The sequence below is a fragment of the Phlebotomus papatasi genome, chromosome 2, assembly GCF_024763615.1.
Source record: "Phlebotomus papatasi isolate M1 chromosome 2, Ppap_2.1, whole genome shotgun sequence".
Taxonomy (NCBI): Eukaryota; Metazoa; Arthropoda; class Insecta; order Diptera; family Psychodidae; genus Phlebotomus; species Phlebotomus papatasi.
In genome coordinates, this window is record NC_077223.1 from 105,249,314 (window position 1) to 105,271,033 (window position 21,720).

General features: G+C 34.1%; 1 protein-coding gene across 1 annotated transcript; it reads left to right on the plus strand.

The window, feature by feature from the left end:
* The first annotated feature begins 3,339 nt into the window (after positions 1–3,339).
* On the plus strand, positions 3,340–15,800 carry LOC129800606 (ubiquitin carboxyl-terminal hydrolase 36). Its single transcript, XM_055845118.1, has 3 exons — positions 3,340–3,825; positions 8,857–10,739; positions 14,663–15,800. Exons 1-3 carry the CDS (start codon positions 3,588–3,590, stop codon positions 14,981–14,983), a joined length of 2,442 nt encoding a protein of 813 aa, XP_055701093.1. The 5' UTR covers positions 3,340–3,587; the 3' UTR covers positions 14,984–15,800.
* The last annotated feature ends 5,920 nt before the right edge of the window (positions 15,801–21,720 follow it).

Below are 21,720 nucleotides of genomic sequence, written 5' to 3' on the forward strand. Positions count from 1 at the left end.
TCTATTCTAAATTTATCTGGCTAGAATAATCCACTTCGATTTTGTTCATTATTTTTAGTAAATTCCTTTTTTTCACTATAGTCTTCCTAAGAACGCATGATTTATATAATATTATAAAATTGCATATAATGGACTTTCTTAAGCTTTATTATAGAAGTATTTGACCAAAAATTATCCAATTTTTTTATGACCTAAGAAAAAATGACCGAGATCTACAAGATGGTGTGGTCGCCATCTTGATTTGACAATTCTGTCCGCCATTTTGAATAACTGTCAAAACAAAAAACTTATCCGATTGAGCTGAAATTTTAGTATGTTCTGGCTGATGTCAAGACCTTTTCAGAACATATATAAAATCCGACCTAGGTCAAGCGATTGTCTGGATACTGGGGCTCTAAGTTCAAAATTTTGACATTTTCATTAATACAGAACTACGGAGAGCTTCTTTTATCGAAACCATCACAAAAAAGGCAGTATTATCGTTAGGCGATGAGATCTAAATAACAAACAAAAAGAAAAGTAATGTTTTTCTTTATAACAGCATATTATTTGAAGATCTGAAAAATTTTTGCAAAGATGAAGAAATAAAAAAATAAATAAATGCACTTTTCATTTATTTTTTTTTTTAATTATGTAAGAGTAAATAAATATATAAAATAAAAGCCTCAACCATTTCTAATGGTTACTGAGGCATTTCGTTTAGGTTTTAAAATTCAGGATTAGAAAATAAAGATCGCCAAAATATGAATATTTCAAATCTTTAAACTTTGAGCCTCTGTATCAAAGTAAATACTTGACGTAGACCGGAACATAGATACGTTCTGAAAAGGTCTTGATATCAGCTACAACATACTAAAATTTCAACCTAATTGAACCTGTTTTAGATTTTGACAGTTATTCAAAATGGCGGACAGAAACGTCAAATCAAGATGGCGATCATGTCATCTTGTAGATCTCGTGCATCTTACCCTTAGATGTGAAGATCTTCATTGTCGTTTATTATCAGAAATTATTGATTTTTTAGTATTTATTAAAAAGTGCAAAGTCACCCGCACCTTATCCCCAGTGCAAGCCTTTTTTCTTGATTTTTTTAAACATAGTAAAATTTTATAAAATTAATGCTAGTGGTACAAAATCCATTCATTAACAACTGAATACAAATAATTTTACTCAAAAACCCCCCTCCCTTCACTTTAACCATCCACTTTTAGAGGGCAAAGTTGAAAAACAGCGAAAAAACGTGCAAAGTCACCCGCAACGACGGTACTTAAAGTGCTTTCTATTTTCTTGTAATAAAATATCCCGGATATATATACAGTGGGACCTCGATAGAGTCAACCACCGATAGAGTCAATTTTCAATAGAGTCAACAGTTATTTTTTTACTCTACGGACTCCGATAGAATCAACTTGGACCAAAATTGACTCCGATAGAGTCAACTTTTTCATTATTATTGAACTAATAATATTGTATGACTTTTTCGAAATTAAAATCAGTGTTTTGGTGTATCAATGTAACGTTTTTAACACAAGAAAAACAATATTATGATAAAATTCGTAAATTAACCGTGTAATCAATTTTCGACAAAATAATTTTCTTTTCGTGATTTTAAGCGTTTTGACCGATTGAAAATTCTCTGGTCTTTTCTATCTTATCTTAAGATTTTTTGACTGAGCCTTATGATCCCGTGTGATGTGTTTTCTTGCAAAGCACAAAAAAACCATTTTGGTGGTGAAGGGCAGGGGTAGGGAGTAAATGACCTTCATAATAATCCCTAGGTTGATTTATTAGGGGGTCATCTGAAGACTCCAAGTAGATATCTCTAACCATTTAACGCCCATTTTTCAGATCAAGAAGAAAGTAAGAAAAATTGGTTTTATTGCTCTTTTTGTGAAGTTTAAAGCCATAGTTATGTCATAATGAAAAGAACAACTATTAATCTCTTCTTTCATACAAAAAAAGTTTAAAACAAATACTATTTAAAAACGTTAATTACATCAGAATTTTCAACAATTAAATATATACCGGAGCTCTTCTAAAACAAGTGAAAAAAGAAATCTTTAGGACACCATTTCCTTATCCTAACAACATGGATGGACCTCAATATTATCACATAGATAGTAATTTTCACTTAAGATACTTACTAATAATAAAAACATTCTGTAAAATCATTTTTTTAATCTCCAACTTTTGCTCAAACATACGACTTTTTTGGACCAGAGGGTGTAGAATTTATGGGTTAATTAAATAAAATATTCTACTATCGTGTTAAATTTATCAATTATCTACACGGTAAAAAAATTTGGCAGATATTTGTTCCAAAATTAGCTCGTCTACGGACACCCAAATTTTTGGGACAAATTTGTATGTATTTGGGATTAAAATGTGGTCTTCAGATACAATTTTGTTTCAAAAATATTTGTTCCAAAGTAAATTTATTCCAATATTTCGGTCAGTGGCCGAAGTTTTTACAGTGTAGTACAGACATAAAATTACATTTTAATTGATTTTTTCCAATTTTTTCGGACTCCGGTAGAGTCACCGAATCCAATGGAGTCAACAGACCTGGAAATAATTAGTTGATTCTATCGAGGTCCTACTGTATTTAGTTTCAAGGTTAAGTCCAACATAACCTCACATTTAGGAAAAACCACCTCAGGCAAATAAATGAATTGGGATCATTGATTTTTCCTTAAAATGTACACACCAAATGGAAAAGACTAAGTATTTTCTTTCCCCAATTGAAACAATCTTCCAATTTTCAGCATAATTTGTACTTTTTATTTTCAAATTTAAAAAAAAAATCACACACAATTTGCAAACAAAGAAACTCCAAGCAACAATGCATTGATAAAAACTTATGATCTCTCTATTCCCCCATCTCCACTGAGGAGAATTTTCTTTTGTGATTCTGAGAAAAATCTTGTATTTTTTCAACTGAAATTTTCCTCCAAAATTGTACTATAATTGTAATCAAAAGAATTATAATCTGAGTGACAAAAAATCATAAGAAAAAAATAGAGGCAACAGATAAAATCATTCAAAGCTGAAAAATGGAATCAATTACTAAATGTGTAAAAGAATAAATTAAGGGTTGAATTTTGAGGGATGCCGGGGAGAAGGCAATGGGATTTTGGATGGAGCGATTGTGGGTGAGAAATTCAATAAATGTAACGAAATGAACCCAAAAATGTGTTCTTTTTTATTTTGAAGGAATCGAAGGAATGCAAGGATTTGAAAAACACGTGGTTTGGGCCGTTAATCTGATTTTTGATTTGAATTTTTTGGGGAAAGTTTTCGATATTCGAAGAATGATAGGTGTGTTGAGCGCCATCTGTTGGAGAAATTCCCGCTGTCAATCCGCCATTTATGTATCCCGTCACACCATTTCCAAAATTCTACATGTGTTGTGGCAAAAAGTGTAAATTTTACCCAGAAATAAGTGATTTGCGTGTTTGTGCGTGAGTGAAAAATGTGCTGGCGTGCACGCTGCACACGGTGAACAGCATCCAGTGGGTGGCAGTGTGGTTTTTTCCAGGGAAAAAACGGATTGAAAAGTGCCCGCCAGGAAAGAAAGCAAAATATCAATGGTGTGCGACGTGAGTGCGGCTCTCCGCGATTCACTGTCGAAAGATCGACAATTTGCGGATCGGAATTTGCAGACGCAACTCTTGAGCACCACCAAGCGAATCCTCCTCACAAAGATTGAGTACGAAGACGTGGACTCACACACCAATTGTGACGCCCTCAAGTCCAAGTACATCGTCTTCAAGCCGACCTCCGGCGTGCTTTCCGGACATACCAAAATGCCTGGCGTGTCGGCCGGTGAGTGTCTTCTCCTCCCTCTCCCCACCCCACCATTCTTCCCGGCGGGAGTCTCTTGGGAGAGGTTGGGAACCTTTCGCGGGTTTTTTTCCGTCTCTTTGAGTAAATAAAAATACTATGAGGTCAATGTAAAAAATCCAAGGCAGACCAAATTCGCAGAATGCTCGTACCAAATGCACTCCCCGCAATTTTCTTACAAATATTGATTTTGTTTTATTTGTACCGATTCTGAAACCGATTCAAAATTTTTATAAAAATTGCGACACTTGAATTCATTATTTTCTAATTCAGTTGAGAAATACAGTAGCCTCGAAAATAATTGGGTCAACCTTCTTTTCTTATGTCTCTCCAATTTTTTGTTAAATGAAATAAAATTATTTAATGAGAGAAATTTATTGAGAAAAAAGGGAAAATGTAATCTGGTGAAATCTAAAAAATGGGTGAGAATAAATTTGATTTGGAGCTAATTTGAATTAATTTTGTAAAAGAATGTAGATTTTGTACTTGAATGAAAACGAGAGCTTACTCGGAATGCTTTCAAATTCGATTTAGAGTTGAAGTTGGGGGACGATATGCAGTAATTTTGAGTCAAATTCTTGAAGTAATAAAATTTTTTATTTAAAACAAAATATCACGGATTTGGATGGAGTGATTTTTGGGTCACCGGGGACCCCGGGGACCCAATCGTCCTTATCGTGACGTTTCTGCCTACAAGGATAGGAGAAATTTTCTTTAAAAACGCATTTTTTTAAAAAAAAATTTCTACTAATGTGTAGACGCCAAGGGTTAAAACCCTATTTTAAATGTCTTGGTCGAGTAGAGGCAGTCAAATTGGCATCTGAGTGGTTTCAAAGCGTTATTATGGGAAAAATCAATTTTTTCACACTTAAACGACAAAATCGGACAGATCGCATTATCTGATCGAAAAATTATGTATGGGCGAAATATAGATATAAATGTCTTCTACAATTATGTCTGAGTAATCATCAAAATCGGTTTAGCGACTGTCAAGGTAATTGAGATTATGTGATATTGAAATTCGTTTCTCAACTGTGGCATCCGTGATGTTGGTCCCCCGATGTTCAAATGCTCTAGAAAGTTGTAAAATTTTGTGAGATTTTTCATTTGAACCTTCAATTGTCAAATTCAATCAAATATCACAGGAGATATGTCGTTTTAACCCTTAAATGTAGGATTGGAACCAAGATGAATAAAAACAAATAACAAAGTATTAAGGTGGGCCAGATCGGGCTAGTGATGACGTAGATACTTTTTGGAGGTTATGTCAAAAATCATCTATTCGTGACTCGCGCCAAAATCTCATGCGAATACATTTTTTATAAAATGTTGGGAATATATCAAAATTATTAGTTTAATTGTTAACATCAGTAATGAATATTTTAATCAATTAAACTAATATTTGTTGTTGTTTCTGTTTTTCTCATACTTTTTTGCCACAAAATTCCACTGGACAAAAATTATTTCCACGAAACCCGGCAGACCATACACCATGAGCAAATCACAAATATGTCTGAATATTCAATACTAAATATGTTCTTTGGAAAAACTCTGAATTAGTAAAATAACACAGAATTCAAAGCATATAAATCACGTAGAATACCAAATTGATATAAAAGAGGAGTTGATATAAAAGGAGTTTAGACATTCTAAATAAAAAGCAAATATTAATTTTCTTTAATTTCGTAAGACTTATAACAGTTCTAAGGACTCATAAATCCATTTCCCCATTAAGATTTCTATATGGTTTGTTTTGTGTTAAATTAAGAAAAATCTTAAAATGAGTTTTCATTATTAACAAAAAGCTATTTTATTAAGTTATTTTTTTCCAACACTTTGGCGAGAATTCTATCACACATACCAATATACTTTCCTCTGAAATTGACATCTTTACATGTTTTTTCAGAAAATTTTATTTAACTGTCAAGAGCAATTCAGAAAAGAAATTTAAGGTGACATTTGAATTCTCAAATGGTTCTTTCGGTACTATTTTACGACTATTTTAGATCTTATATTACTTAATTTTTATCAATTATTTTTACATTTACAATTATTTTGTGTTTTTAACTAATTTTCGTGCCACGAAACCTATAAAATGTCATCACCTGATGAAGTTATGTCAACGAGGGGAATTCATTAAGACAAAAGTTGCATTTACTTGTCTTTAGCGAGTTGTTTTTCGAATATTGCAATACTTGAGAGATATTCGGAATTTTTGAGAATCAATTGCGTTATTCTCATTATTTTTATTCTGGATTAAAAAGTGACCCTTTTTTGATAATTGTAGTCTTAATTGTGGTAAAACCCATTCAATTGTTGAATCATTTATGATGGTATACTCTGTATAAAAAATTTGGCACTTTATGACACTTTACCACACTTTGGTCAATTTTTTAAAATTTAAATCATAAAAATGTTATCAAATAATTTTTTCACAAAGAGAAAATTAATTATATATTCTATACACTAGGGAAAAGTGCTCTCTGCAATTCAGACTCTATCTATCTTTTTCCGGGAAAATCGAAAATAAATTTTAATTTTTACTACACTAAAAAATTTGTAAATCATTAAGATCTAATGCTTAGTTCATTTAACATTCAATTTTTTTAATTTTTGGTTACAAGCGTTACAAGACAAATAAAAAAGCAATACCGATTTGTTCCAAGGCATATGGTACAATTTTGCCTTCAAATGTGAAGGTACATGTCTCTCAATCTAGAATAGTTTCTGAAAATATTGCTGTCGAAACATCAAACGAGGTATTATTTATAAACCTAATACACTCATTGGAACTATCATTATAGTGAAATAACATATCAAAAAAAAATTTCAATTTTTCTGAAGTGTTACTTTTCCATTCGTAATAAAATTGTTGGAAAAACCATTTTATCGATATGGAAACTATAAAATGCGACGTAAAAAGAGAAATGTGGTGCTCCACAATCATGTATATTGGATTGGCCAGTAAGGGCCTTGACAGACTTGAGGATTAGCCGAGAGACGGCTTAGCGTAATTATACTCGACATAACGGATAAACTTAATTTCCATCATTTTCCACTAAGTGGTCTCTCGGCTTAAGTCGTAAGTGTGTCTAGGGCATAAAGCTAGCCTTGCTTAAAACGCTGTGATTTTTTTCTGTGTAGTCTATTATTTTTCAAAAAACTTAATAAAATTGAAAATTGACAAAGAAGTATACAACTTTTAATATAATCTTTAAACATATTAGCTGCAAAATAAGATTAAATTTTAAAATTTAACAATGAAAACTCGATTTAAGGAAATTATTGAGTTTAATGGCATATTATGCATGATATTTTATCCTAGGCAATTTTAATATCATACCCAATGTGGTCATATTAGTAAAAAGGTGTTTTTTTTAATCAAAATTTATTATATTATACTTATTTAAAGTTCATTAGCCGAGGAACAATAAATATATTTTCATTTATGAAGAAAATTAATTAATCTTTGCAAAATTATTCTTATTTTGTTATTACAAATGTTTGACAAATCTGAGTTGTTAACACTGTCTCAGTCGGGTAAAAGTATCTACGTCACTGGCAGTTCGATTTGGCCCACCTTATACTTGAAACATCTTGGGCCCACCTTATTACTTTGTTATTTGTTTTTATTCATCTTGCGTCGCAATATAGTATAAATTCAGGCGTATTACAAAAATGATTTCATAAATTGACTCCCAATGGTAGGCAAACTTGCATAATTGTGTGTGCATAATTCCGTCAGGTGCATAATCCCGAAGGACTTAATGCCGGGACTGAGTGTAATTTGCCCCTGTTTCCTCAAATAATCGAAAACTATGTCTTTCAGTGCTATTTTAAATCGCAAATTTTGAAAAATTATTTGAACCCAACAAGATAAGATTTTAGGGCTTTTTGTAAAAAGTTTGTCAAAAAATGATGTTCTTACGTCAATTTGACAGTTCCTTTTTGTTATTCTACGTGAAAGAACATCCTTTTAAATCTGTTCTTCAAGAGTAGTAAAGAATTTATTTAAAAAAAAAATATAAGTTAAGGTAAATTATGCTAATTAAAAGCTTGCTCCAAATGGAAATTTTTCTCTATTCCAAATGGAAACGTCATTGTTTTCATGATAAATACAGTACTAAATTATTATATTTATATATTTTCTATACTACAGTTTCATTATCTAGTTAATTTTGCTCCTAATAAAGCGAAATCCATTTATATTCACAAATGTTAATTTGTTAATTTCTCGGAAAAATTAAAAGTTAACCTCTTCACCATCGTATTTTTCATCGATTGACCTTGTTTTCCAACACTGAGAAAAAAAAGAGGCTGCGATTAACTTTTTTTCGTCATTACTTTAACAGCTTTTGGGTGTGAAAATATATCAATATTTTTTAATGTTAATTTTACACCTTTTAAGGGTAAAATTAACATGAAAAGGGGTAAGTTTAACCCCTAATACACCTAAAAAGGGTAATATTTACACTGATTTCGGATCAATACTTCAGGATAAAATTAACATTTCCGGAATGTTATTTTAACTTTTTCGGATTTCTCTCACTCAGTGTAGGGATATCACGGCATATTTTTATCACGGCATTATAATAGTAGTAAAATGACAAAAATTACCACTATATAATTGTGTAAAATTTTCAACATTTTCGAAATAAATAACATTGTTAAACATTTTTCAACTATAATAGTGGTAATTTTCAATCACGTGACAATAAATTACCAAAATGTTGTGTATTTTTTAAACATTTTTAAAATAAACAACTAAAATGGTCGATTTTGCACTATTATAATTGTAAAATTTTACACATTTTTTTACTGTGTATAGTAAAGAGTTTATTTAAAAAAATATAAGTTAGGTCAAGTGTAGAAATTTCTCCAGAATTTTGATGATAAATATATTCAAGGTGTTTTAATATTTTTGTCAGTCACTGTATTTTCCCGTCCCAGTTTTTGATGAATAAAATATTTGCTCCCAATTTGACGCCCTGTTTTCGTTTTTGGCTTCCAAAGGCTCTTGCTCGACTACCAATGGCACCCCATCGACATCCGTGAACGGCAGTGGCCGGGATGCCCAGTTACCTGCCCCAAAACGCGTCCTCTTTGCCCGAGACAGTGTCCAGGTGGGCTGGCGAGCCAGTGGGAGAAAGTGGCAGGTGGGCGCTGGTCTCATCAATATGGGCAACACCTGTTACCTCAATTCCACCCTCCAAGCTCTCTTCCATGTCCCAGCTATTGCCAATTGGCTGATGGCCGATGACAGTCACAGGGATAAGTGTGAAGATCTGGGAGGTGGTCAGGGGGGATGTATTATTTGTGCAATGGCAAGAACTCTTATATCATCCCAAACGAGTCAGTCGCCCATTAAACCCTGGTTGATTCACTCAAAGCTGCGTTTGGTGTGTAAGCATTTTTTTCCTGGGCGTCAGGAGGATGCCCATGAATTTCTGCGGTATCTGGTTGAGGCGATGGAAAAGGCATTTCTGGGGAGGGTGAAGAACAGTCGGGAATTGGATCAGTACAGTAAGGAGACGACACCGTTAAATCAAATTCTTGGAGGGTATTTGAGATCGACTGTGAGATGTTTGGCCTGTGGGCATGTTTCCACGACATTCCAGCACTTTGAGGATCTTCTGCTGGACATCCGGAAGGCCAATACGGTGGAAGAGGCACTTGGGGGGTATTTTGCCAGGGAAAGGCTCGAGGATATGGGGTATAAGTGTGAGGCGTGCAAGAAGAAAACTTCAGCCACGAAACAATTTAGTTTGGAAAGGGCTCCAGTGGCCCTGTGCATTCAGCTCAAGAGATTCTCCATGGCCGGAACGAAGTTGAATAAGCACGTGGCAATTCGATCGAGGTTGGATTTGAGCTCGTATTCTTCGGGGAATCGGAACGGAGGGAGTTCAGGGAGTCCTCTGGTTTACAGATTAGTAGCCATGGTGACGCATCTGGGAGCTTCTCAGAATTGTGGGCACTATACGGCAATTGGTCTGACGGATACTGGGAGCTACTATCACTTCGATGATAGCTCCGTGAGGCCGATTTCCCTGCAGAATGTCCTCCAGACAAATGCCTATATCATTTTCTACGAACTGGAAGATGGTCAGGCCAAGAGTCATCAGACAATTTCGAGCACTGCCACGAGTGTCAGTAGCAGGGAAGGTTCTCGCAATGGAGACACTCTCAATGGCACAGTCAATGGACTATCTTCGGCCCAGAAGGAACAACAGTCGCCCCAGAGACAATTTCCCGCAGGAACGGTGAGTAAACTCGAGACAATGCCCGGATTTATTGGTCCCCTGCTGCCGGACCGTGAAAAAACCCCAGAGAAAAAATTAACCCTCAATGGGCAGCCACATCAAAAAATCACCTTCAGCATTACCCCTCCATCCTCAACTCCGCCCCAAAATGGCCGCCCAACTCCCAGCAAATTGATGAGTGTCACAAAGAAAATCCCCTTCAACGGAGGAACAGGAACTACCCCCAATGGGGTCCCCAAAAAATTCACTCCAATCGTCGTTGTCAATTCCAAATCAACTCAAAATGACTCCGCAATGACTCCGCCGGCGGCAAAAAAAACCCCGCTGCAAGCTAAACCCCGCAGCCTGGTGCCGTATGAATCTGACGATGAATCCAATCCGTCAGAGACCGAGGAGCCAGTCATTCTCAAAACGAGCGCAGGAGTTTGGGAAGTGACGCCACTGGAGGAGCCTCAGAAGAATGGCACCTCGTCCATGGTCAATGGATCGCCACCGAAGAAGGCTCAGCATGAGAATGGAACTGAGATTAGAAACACTGCCACAGTGAATCAATTGATAAAGATGGGAGGGCACAGGGGCTATGGAAGCTCAGCGGTGTACACGTGGAATGGGCAGAAGACAACGATAGACAAAGAGGTGAGTAATTTTTCGCACTAAAATCCCAAATCAATGGCATGTGGATACGTTTATGCAATTGGAGTAATCCTATTCAATGACAACGTTTATACGCAAAATAATTTTGGATTAACTCTTTCGCGTCTTTAGGGTCATATATGACCCGGGGAAAACAGTTTCTTTTTGGCTATTTACATTAATTGAAATCTAACTGGAGTCTTGAGAAAATGAGCCAAGAATCTTACATCCTTCTATTATGATGTCGTGCACGAACAGACAGATTTCAATTAATGTAAATACCCAAAAAAAACTTTTTTCCCCGAGTCATGACATTACCCTAAAGACGCGAAAGAGTTAAAAGCGTTCCAGGGGGCAAATTCTGAACGTTCCCGTCAAATCATTGCTCTAGCTGCCGATTTTAGTTGGAGGTTTTTTGAATTGTAACGGCATATTCTAGTACATTTAGAGAGATTCTGTAGATTTTCAACAGAATTTCTGCGTAGAAAATATGCAGATTTTCGGCAGTAATTCTGCATATAAAATCTGCATAGTCTCCATTGTCTCATCAAAAAAATATAGTTGATTTATCAAGAAACTGTAGAAGTTAAAAAGTAAATGGTATGCTCTGCTTAACAAGCATTACCGATTAAACATTTTAGATAACTAAAAAGATGCGAGCAAAAATACTCATTTCTTAAAAATCGCTCATGGAATGATACAAAAACCCGACATTTAGGTCGACACTCTGTTTAAAGTTATCACTTCACTATTCTCTACTTATAACACGGCGTCGCAGAATTCTTTATTTTATATAAACACTGTGAAATCACCAAGAATAACTCTATTGAATTTTGCAAACTTCAGTGAAAAATATTCCATCTTTTCAGACATCGCTGTCTGAAAAGTCTGAAATGTAGAAAAAATTACAGAAAATCAGCAAAATATCTACAGAAATTCGTCAGAGTATGCACCAGGATTCGTCAGAAAATCTGCAAAAATTTCTGACGAATTTTGTCCCAAGCCCAAACAAAATTTATAGGAATATCTACAGATTTCTCGGCAGAGGTGTAGATATTTTCTGCAGAAATCTGAAAGATATCTGACGAAATTATTTGACGGGTTTATTTGCTATGTAGTAAGTGACTACATAGGTTCGTTGAAATGCATCTGTGCGTGAGCCACAGGATGCCGAGCGTTTGCCATTTCACACTTTATTACCTACGAATACAAGCACTAATACACTTTGGAAAAAAGATGACACCTTATTCAAACGTATTTTAGAGATTTTACACGAGATAATAGGTTTTCCCGTGATTAAACTGCACAAAACTGTCTTTTGCGGTGCTGTTGTTTTTCATTTAGTCAACAATGAAAACACGGCGGTAACTAAGACAACTACCAAAATTGACGAAATCTAGTGGAGACACACTGATTGTGACTGAAAATCCCTATTTATTTTCGCGGTAATTATTTGAATTCAAATTGCATCTTTTTTGGAGAATGACTGCATTAATATTGTGGGTGCATTAAATTACCCATTTTCTTCCTATAAAAGAGAAGTAAAATTGAAATAAAAATAATTCCTTTATTTCCTGCAAAATATTTGTACTATACTTATTTGAAGTTGAAATATCTACAATGTCCTCAGCTCAGTTATAGTCTTACTAACTTATTTTCTAAAGCTGAACTCATTTTGACCTTTCGTTTGGTTACAATCTTCAGTTTTGTGTGACAGGTCAGAGAAAAACAACAAAATGTCGCTCGCGACATTTTGCGTTTTCAAGTGCAAAAAAGATTGTTTAAAAGTAATCTAACTGTAGTAAGAATGCTATATTCTGAAAGATATGCTATTCTAGTTTGTATATTTCAATTGATAAGTGTGAAAAAACTAAAAGTATGAGTTTTAGAAGAAAAAAAGGAAGACCGCCTGTGGGCGGTCTTATCGGTTTAGGCAGAGAAACCACCACTAAAGGGAAAAGTCGTTTTTGCATTCAAATCTGGCAACACTAAAAAACAAAAAAGTTTATTGAAAAAAAGTGAGAAAAAAGTTTATTGAAATCTCTTAATAAACATTAGATATAGAGTCCGGCCCGGGTACAGTGGATTTGTGTAGAAACGGATGGTACCCATCGTTAGAAAGTTCTCGATCTCAGATACAATATACTAAAATTTCATCGAAATCGTATCATACACACCGAAAATGTACTCTGAAAGAAATAATTTGCAAAAGGGTGCAGAAGGTTGCAAAAATCGATTAATTTTGGTGGTCAATTTCGAATTAATCGAAAAATTTGCAATGGGGTGCAAAAGTTTGCAATTTGGCAAATATTTGCCAATTATTTTGCAATGCACAATCGAAGAGAAAGATAGAGACGGATGTCCAAAGATTGTGAATCTAGGCAGTTCCAAGACAGATCTGTTCTACGAAAGGAAGAAATACGGCTTCAAGCAAAGGTAGAGAAAATAAATATTGCACCAATACCAATTATTGCCTCCCTTTGCAAATTTTTGCAAATGTTTGTCTCCAAACGAGCACTATGGTAGCGCCATCTATGGTGAAACATTAGAAATAGAATTTGACATTCTTGTCTGCCGCATTAACACAAAATCGACGTACACATACTCTCAATGAAAATGTAAATTGCACTTTTCATTTTTTTTCACTATCACCGTAGACACTTTTTCTCAAAAACTATTCACTTTATCTATTATTTACCTAATTTCTTAGCAATATTTGCTTATTTTTGCGCATTTAAACAGTCACATTTGGAAGAATTTTTGTCGTCGGACTATTACTGAATGAACCATCCAACATGTCAAAAATTTTGCATTGCGATGCAACCTCGCGAACAAATCTTTCAAATATCTCACTAATTAGGTCTTTTCGTCACAAAATATTTGTCACACAACATTACAAAGACCTGAGCAAACTTCTGAACCACAAAATTTCATTTTCCCAAAAAAATGTTTGTCAATTTTCCTTGCAAAACACTGCTAAATTTTCACTTTATTTCTGTCGGCACCGTGTTTTTGTGAATCACAACACAAATCTCTACAGTAGGAGCTTTTCCTCCCATTTTCCACTATTATAGTTATTTAGAAAACACGCGAAAACTATCACCACTTTGCGAATTAACTGCACTATGAATTCATTTTGTCTGCCATTTGACAATTCTGAACGACACTGGACTGGAAACCACTGGAAATTGCTTATTTGCCGCGTGCAAAATGGCAAACTTTTGCATCCTTATGCATCCTTTTGCGAAGAAAAGTTGATTGAATTCAAATTGACCAAAAAATCGATTGAAATTAATCGATTTTTGCAAAAAAGTCAATTGGAGCCCAGGTTACTACCCTTTTTGGTTAATTACATGGAGTGGGTGTTCTCATTTTGCACCCTTTTGCAAATTATTTTTTTCAGAGTAGTCAAGTCAAGAGATTTTTGATTATAGCTCGGGTCAGGGAACATCGAGAGAGGAGTGCGACCAACCGTTGGAAAGGTCTCGACCTCAGCTACAACATACTAAAATTTAAAGAAAAAACATCGTCTAGTTTTCGAAATATTCGAGATCGATTAATCGAAAATTGATTTTTTGATTAATCGAACCTTTGATTAAATCGGATGAAATTGTGGTGTTACAAGGGTTGTAGTTCTCCACGAGAGCTTTCCAAAACACCAAATCTGCGATCTATGAGTGTCAAACCGTGTAAATCTAAAATTTGGGTTCGATCTGACGTGGTCGGATTTCACTTCGGACCACAAACGCTGAGATTGTAAAGAATCTAAGCTAAAACTTTGCCCTCGACTCCCAATAGTAGGCAATTCAAATAAAATTTTTTCAATTCATTGAAATTTAATTACGGATCATTTTTAATCTCGGATTATTTTTAGCGTATAAACGCGAACACATCTCGAAATCTTGCGTGAATTTTTTCTTCCTCAGGTTCAGGAGGAGAAGAAGGAGGAACGAAAGCGTGAGCTGGAGCATCAGGCGATGAATGGAGACATGGACAGGGGCAAGATGAAGAAGCCCAAGATGCATCATGCGCCAGGGAAGGACAATCCAGGGTACAATCCCTTCCAGGAATACCAGAACCGCAATTGGTCATGGATCCAGAATGGCCGACAGGGCTACCAAGGACACATTTACCGCCAAAAGTCCCATCACTACCATCCCTACAGGGGCCACGGGGGAGGCTTCAGGGGGCGCCATCGAGGCGTCTTTCCCAGCAATTTCCGATCCCACAATGGCTACCGGAAATGAGGCCGCCACAGCTTCAGTGCATTTGCATTTGCAGTGAGTGTTGAGTCCTAGAGAGGCTCGTCCTAGACAAGTGAACTATCCCGAACGTGACTTTTCGAGGGAGGATTCGCGTGAAACATTGTTTTTTTTTAATGAACTAACGATAAAAAGAGAAATTTGAATTGAACACTTGAATGTGATGCTTTGTGAAATGAAGAGAAAAGATAAAAAGAAAAAGTGAGTGAAAGTGCGAAGGAGGAAAATCCATCTTCATGGAAAAATGTGTATATTCTGAATATATACAGCGTTTTTAGGGTATTTTTATATAACAGATTAAAAAAAAAGAAATTATTGAGAAAAGAGGATAAAGAGTGAGAGAGAGAAAAAACAATTTTACTTAGACTGTAATTTCCAAAATTTTGTAGACATTAGAATTTCACAAGAAAACAATTTAGCGCTCCAGACATCTCTGAAATATGTGACGCGTGGTTTTTAGGACGAAAAAAAAGGAACATTTTTTCTGATGAAGTAATGTAAAAAAAATGATTTTAAATAAATGAAAAAAGAAAACACTTAGAATAATAAGGAAAAAAAACTTAGAAAAAAAAGAATTCACAATTTTTCCCGTTGCAAATTTAAAAAAGAAAAAATTTAGGCAAAACTTAAAAAAAAATTAATTAAAATGTGGCACGAATAAGCCAACGAGGATAAAAAAAAAAACTTCAGCAATTGTCAATGGTATGCAAGAAACCTAAATAAAAAATTATGCAAAAAAAGATATTTATTAAAAGAAAATGCAGACTTGAAAATAAAACTTACACTTTAGTGCAAAAATAAATTCCTTTTTGCGTTTTTATTTTTTTTTTTTTCAGTAATCTCTGGTTAGTCCTGGTAGTCTTCATCTTCAATTTAGTTGTGCAAAGAAGATACCCAAGAAACATTTTACTGCTCGAACCGCTCAAAGTCAAAAACAGCAGTTTGGTGCTCTGAAAAAAATGTTTTGGTAAACGAACAAATGGATTTTGTTGAAATTTTGTTAAAAGGATGTTATTTACCAATTTAACAAAACTTTTTCTTGCATTTTTATATTAAAAATCATCCTTTTGACAAACTTTTAGCAAGATAAAGTTGGCCGCCGATTTGACGAAACTTTTTCATTTTCTGTATGGAAGAACATCCTTTTAACAAACTTTTCTTGTTATATTTAACAAAACATTTTTTTCAGAGTATATAATCGACTTTTTTCAACTTGTCACCGTCCTAAAGCTTAAACGATAAGAGATAAAAACTTCTGGTCTTCGGTGACCCCCAATAAAAAAAAAACTATATCTAGGTGTTTTTTTTTCGGCTAAAACATTTTGATAAGTATTTTGGTAAAAAGGGTAAGTAAAAAATTCACTTGGTAAGTAAAATATCGGTTAGTAAAAAAATCAATTTTGATAAGTAAAAAATTAGATTCGGTAAGTTAGAAATGTTGGAATGGCAAGTAAAATTGTAAAGGTAATTAAAAAGTCAAAATTGGTAAGTAAAAATCTAAGATTGGTAAGTAAAAAAATCTAAAACGGTAAATAAAGAAATCAAAAATAAGTAAAGAAGTAAGTAATAAATAAGTAATAAGTAAGTAAAAAAAACAAAAATGATACAAATGCTACAAGTACTTTCCAAAAATTTCCCTGAGGAAATTTGCCTTTGCCCCACAGGGTGAAACTAATAAATTCTCAAAACACAGAAAATTTCCCGAATAAATTCCGAAAACATAGAAAATTTGCCTTTAACTCTTTCGTCTCTTTTGAGACTCTGAGTACCCAAAGCAGCATATGAATGTTCTGTGAAAAATAATGCTTTTTAATTTATTCAGAACTGATAAAAATCCTATTCTTTTGGATGATTACAAACTATAAGGATGTCCAAATGTAAGATACTTTTTGTAGGACCTCAATTAATTCCTGAGTTAAGATATTTTTGATTAAAAAATTATGAAATTGGCTTGCAGCATATACTGCGGTCCGGAAAGAGTTAACTCTTTCGCGTCACACTTTTATTCAGCAGATGAATTCATGTAAAATTGAGTTTTTCCTAATGCTTTATGATCAAATATAATAGTTCAGAGAGGAAAAAAATTCCATTGCGTGATAACTCGGAAAAAGCCCGGGTCATATATGACCCTCTTGTCCTCAAGGGAAGTGAACATACCATTTTCAAAATCTATATCACGGGCTTTCTAAGAGTTTTTTGCTTGAAGTTATTAATTTGGCCAAAACCATGGTAAACTGGATTGTCTTGATGAACACTGTACTCCTGGTGTTCAAGGAATCTTCCTGGTGATCCCTTGAACAGTCACTGTCACAATATTTTGAGTGGTATTTGACAAAAATAAACTTATCTACATATTTATTCACACACAATACAATTGCACAATATGAGACGCTTGCAGAATACTCTAAAATATTGCAAAATATTTTATAATTCATCATCGAAAACACTGTTACCCTTGGGGACCATAGGGTCATATATGACCCGGAAAATTCTACACGCTTTTCTTGAAAATTGAGAGTAGTTTATTATATCAAAATAAGCAATATACAATCTTTGGATATTCTATTTTCTGTTTCTAAAGAATTTTTAGTTGAAAAAAACAAATGAATACAAAAAATTTTGAAAATGAAAAGCAATTTCACAAAGTTCGAAATTAGTGATTTTTGATCTCAAATATTTTCTTTTCCTGAATATCTGGAGTCTTGAGAAAATTAGCCAAGAATCTTACATCTTTCTCTTATGATGTCGTGCACAAACAGATAGATTTCAATTAATGTAAATAGTCAAAAAAAATTGTTTTTTCCCCGGGTCATATATGACCCTAATGACGCGAAAGAGTTAACTTTAACCCAAAGAGCGAAACTCATTAATTCCCAAAACACAAAAAAATTCCCTTTGTTCCAAAAAAGGACAGAACTTACCAAATACATGGATATTTCCCTTTGCCCAAAGGGCAGTATAATAATTTCCCAAGTTAACTTCCGGTCCGGTGTGAATTTCGGTCAATGTTGTTCAAAATCTTTTCAAGTAAATCTTAGAAATTATTTTCCCTAAATTTCTGGTAAGACTGACTTGATGCACTTAGCGAAATTGCCATCGAAGTATATGAGCTACATATTCCACAAAATAAATCATTTATACTGAAAAATAAAAATAAACTCCAATAAATTCAATGAAATAGTGTTCATATCTAAAATCACTTCCCTCCTATTCTAAATTAATAAAATAAACTATAAATATTTTGCTAAAATTAGGGGTGTTCCATCTCACTCGCACTTTTTTTGAGTGCCTCAAAATGCAACTTTTTTTAAATCCTATTTTCCGAAGTGACTATTTTCATCTAGGCATTTCTAATATTGATATATTAAATTCAGAGTCTTCAAAAGATAAACAAATGAGATTCGTCTTTGTCTCGCATTCAAAACGTATCCGCAATTTTAAATATAAAAAAGGTGTTCAATCTATCCTCGAATGACGATATCCCAGTTTTTGAAAATCTCGCAATTCTAAATAACAAACAATTTGAATGATGTTTAACATCTAAATAAAATCTTGAAATTAATAAGAAATTACAGAAATTAAGTCATAAGCGGTCTTCAGACTAGAAGTTTTAGCCTCGGGTTTAGGCCCGTTCCCGAAGGTCTCAAAATCTTGAATATCGAGCAATTTTTTTTTTACTTTCTGAGAACCTAAGGTCGTTTATCTTTTCATAATCCAAACCTAACTTAATTTTTTTCTAAACATCGTGATTGATAAGAAATTATAGTCTGTAACGAAATAAAATTTCCCGCTTTTTTAGCCATTGAGGGCGGCGCATTGAAGCGTCGAAAGCTTTAACAAAGAATTTTGTGTTTTCCTGTCCTGAAAGGATTGCACCCCTGACACATCTTTGTCTTTTAAGATAAGAAATTAGAGCAATACGAATAAATAATTAATAATCCAATATGAATAAAAGTTTTCATTTTTATTTTAAACATGTTAAAAATACTTAATCTATGAGCTTAACGGCGTTATCACACTTGCACATTAAAATTTTAATGCGATTCACATTAATTGTCGTTTGTGAGCATCAAAATATGTTATTTGTGTCTCTGAGTCACTTAATATTTGGAGTTTTTCTATTTATTGATAAAGAAGTGGACTTGGCCTGCAAAAATAAGTTTAAATTTACCTAAAGCATAAATATTTTTCACATTAAAATCAACACATTAGATCACATTAGATCAAATTTTGAATATAAAATTATTCAAACACACAAATTACACATTTGGATTCTCACCAGTGACAATTAACGTGAATCATATTACAGTAGAGTCTCCTAAATTCGAACGCTCGGGGGGTATTTTTGACATTTCTCACCTCCCAAATTCGAACGATTTTTTTCAAAACTAACGAAATTTATCTGAGATTAAATTGTACTTTGAATTAAATTCCCGTACTTTTTCACAAGTCTTAGTGGTAACATACTTCCTTTTCATTTTATACGATCATAATGTATGTAAACATTCAAGAAGAAGCACATAAGTATGATTTTCACTCATCCAGAATACGAATTTTTTAACATAACAATACAATTGCCATTTTGAACCCAAACGTCGTTCGAATTTGAGAGATTCAGATTTAAGAGACTCTACTGACCTCCCTGAAGCTGGCCGAAGGCCAGCCGAATGCGGGTTTGTGACTTGGCTAAGAAAAACCGTTGCAAATTCAAATATTTTTTTGTGTCTTGACTAAAAAACACTGAGAAAAATTAAAATAAATGCAGGAAAATGAAATGAAAATTCAGGAAAAACTTCATTTAAATGAAAATTAAGGTGCGTGTCTTGGCTAAAATAAAATATTTTCTATCATATTTTCCAATATTTTCTTTCAAAACATAATTCATAAAGATACAAATTTCAAACAAAATATCCTGATCCACTTAATTGATACCACTAGGTAGGAGTTGAAAAAACTCAGTAATAATCACATTTACATGTATTTTCATAAATCCAATGAAGAAAATTAGCAAACATATCAAAGAATCAATTTCCTCAATTTTCTCCTACGGGGTTGCTGGAGATGTGACATCCCAAAATAAATAGCCCACTTCATCCTGAACATGATCTACCATGCGTCATGTGCGAAGGAATTCTGACTTCCGGTTTATAAGCCCATGACTCTGACCCATGTAAGAAAAACTCAATGAGAATCCATTTCTACTGCGCGCCGGCGCGCAGCGAGCCGTAGACATTTTTAAAATTTTAGCCGCAGCCGCCGAAAATTTCTCGGCGTCGATCTCTCATATGACTCATTGGCTCATAAACCGGAAGTCAGAATTCCTTCGCATATGACGCATGGTAGATCATGTTCAGGATGAAGTGGGCTACTTATTTTGGGATGTCACATCTGCAGCAACCCCGTAGGAGAAAATTGGAAGAATTAACTATTTAGTAAAAATTAATTCTCATTGAGTTTTTCTTACATGGGTCAGAGTCATGGGCTTATAAACCGGAAGTCAGAATTCCTTCGCACATGACGCATGGTAGATCATGTTCAGGATGAAGTGGGCTATTTATTTTGGGATGTCACATCTCCAGCAACCCCGTAGGAGAAAATTGAGGAAATTGATTCTTTGATATGTTTGCTAATTTTCTTCATTGGATTTATGAAAATACATGTAAATGTGATTATTACTGAGTTTTTTCAACTCCTACCTAGTGGTATCAATTAAGTGGATCAGGATATTTTGTTTGAAATTTGTATCTTTATGAATTATGTTTTGAAAGAAAATATTGGAAAATATGATAGAAAATATTTTATTTTAGCCAAGACACGCACCTTAATTTTCATTTAAATGAAGTTTTTCCTGAATTTTCATTTCATTTTCCTGCATTTATTTTAATTTTTCTCAGTGTTTTTTAGTCAAGACACAAAAAAATATTTGAATTTGCAACGGTTTTTCTTAGCCAAGTCACAAACCCGCATTCGGCTGGCCTTCGGCCAGCTTCAGGGAGGTACTCTACTGTACAATTTTAATGTGCAAGTGTGATAACACAGTAAGTGTGCCAAATTTCGGCATAGTTTGCATGCAAGCCCCAAAGTCTCACGTTTGAAATGTAATATTTTAAATACAAATTGATTTTTTTTATTCTTTCTTCTGAAAGAGTGTTGCTTGGAACCTTGTAAAGAGTTTACCGTCTTGATTTACTCTAAAATCATTCTTAATACATTTTAAAATGAATAAAAATGTAAACATAGCTTTGGTGCCCTATTTCGGCCACCTTCATTCTCATAGTTCCTTGCCCTTCGGGAATTCTTCCAATATCTTTTTGGCGTCATCTTGTTTGTCGAAGTCGAAGCTACATTTTTTGTTATTCTTTTTCATTGTATAATATCTGAAGTATGTAAAAACTAAAAATTCATGGAAATTCGAGGAACAAAAAAGGTGGCCGAAATTGCAAGCTGGCCGGAAATTGGCACACTTACTCTAAATGGGACTACTAATTCTTGATATCTTTTCTTAACTACTATTTACTTACGATAACTATATTGCATAGATACAGAAAGGAAGGGGTCCACAACGTCCTTGATATCAGGAGGAAAGACATTCCATAATCGACACATTTCTATGAACTTCAAGCTGCTGGATCGCTTTTCTTAATCCTTAATGGCTTCACCGGTTCCACGATTAAAGATCTACCTGGGTTTTCCAATACGAAAAACCATTAAAAACACAGATA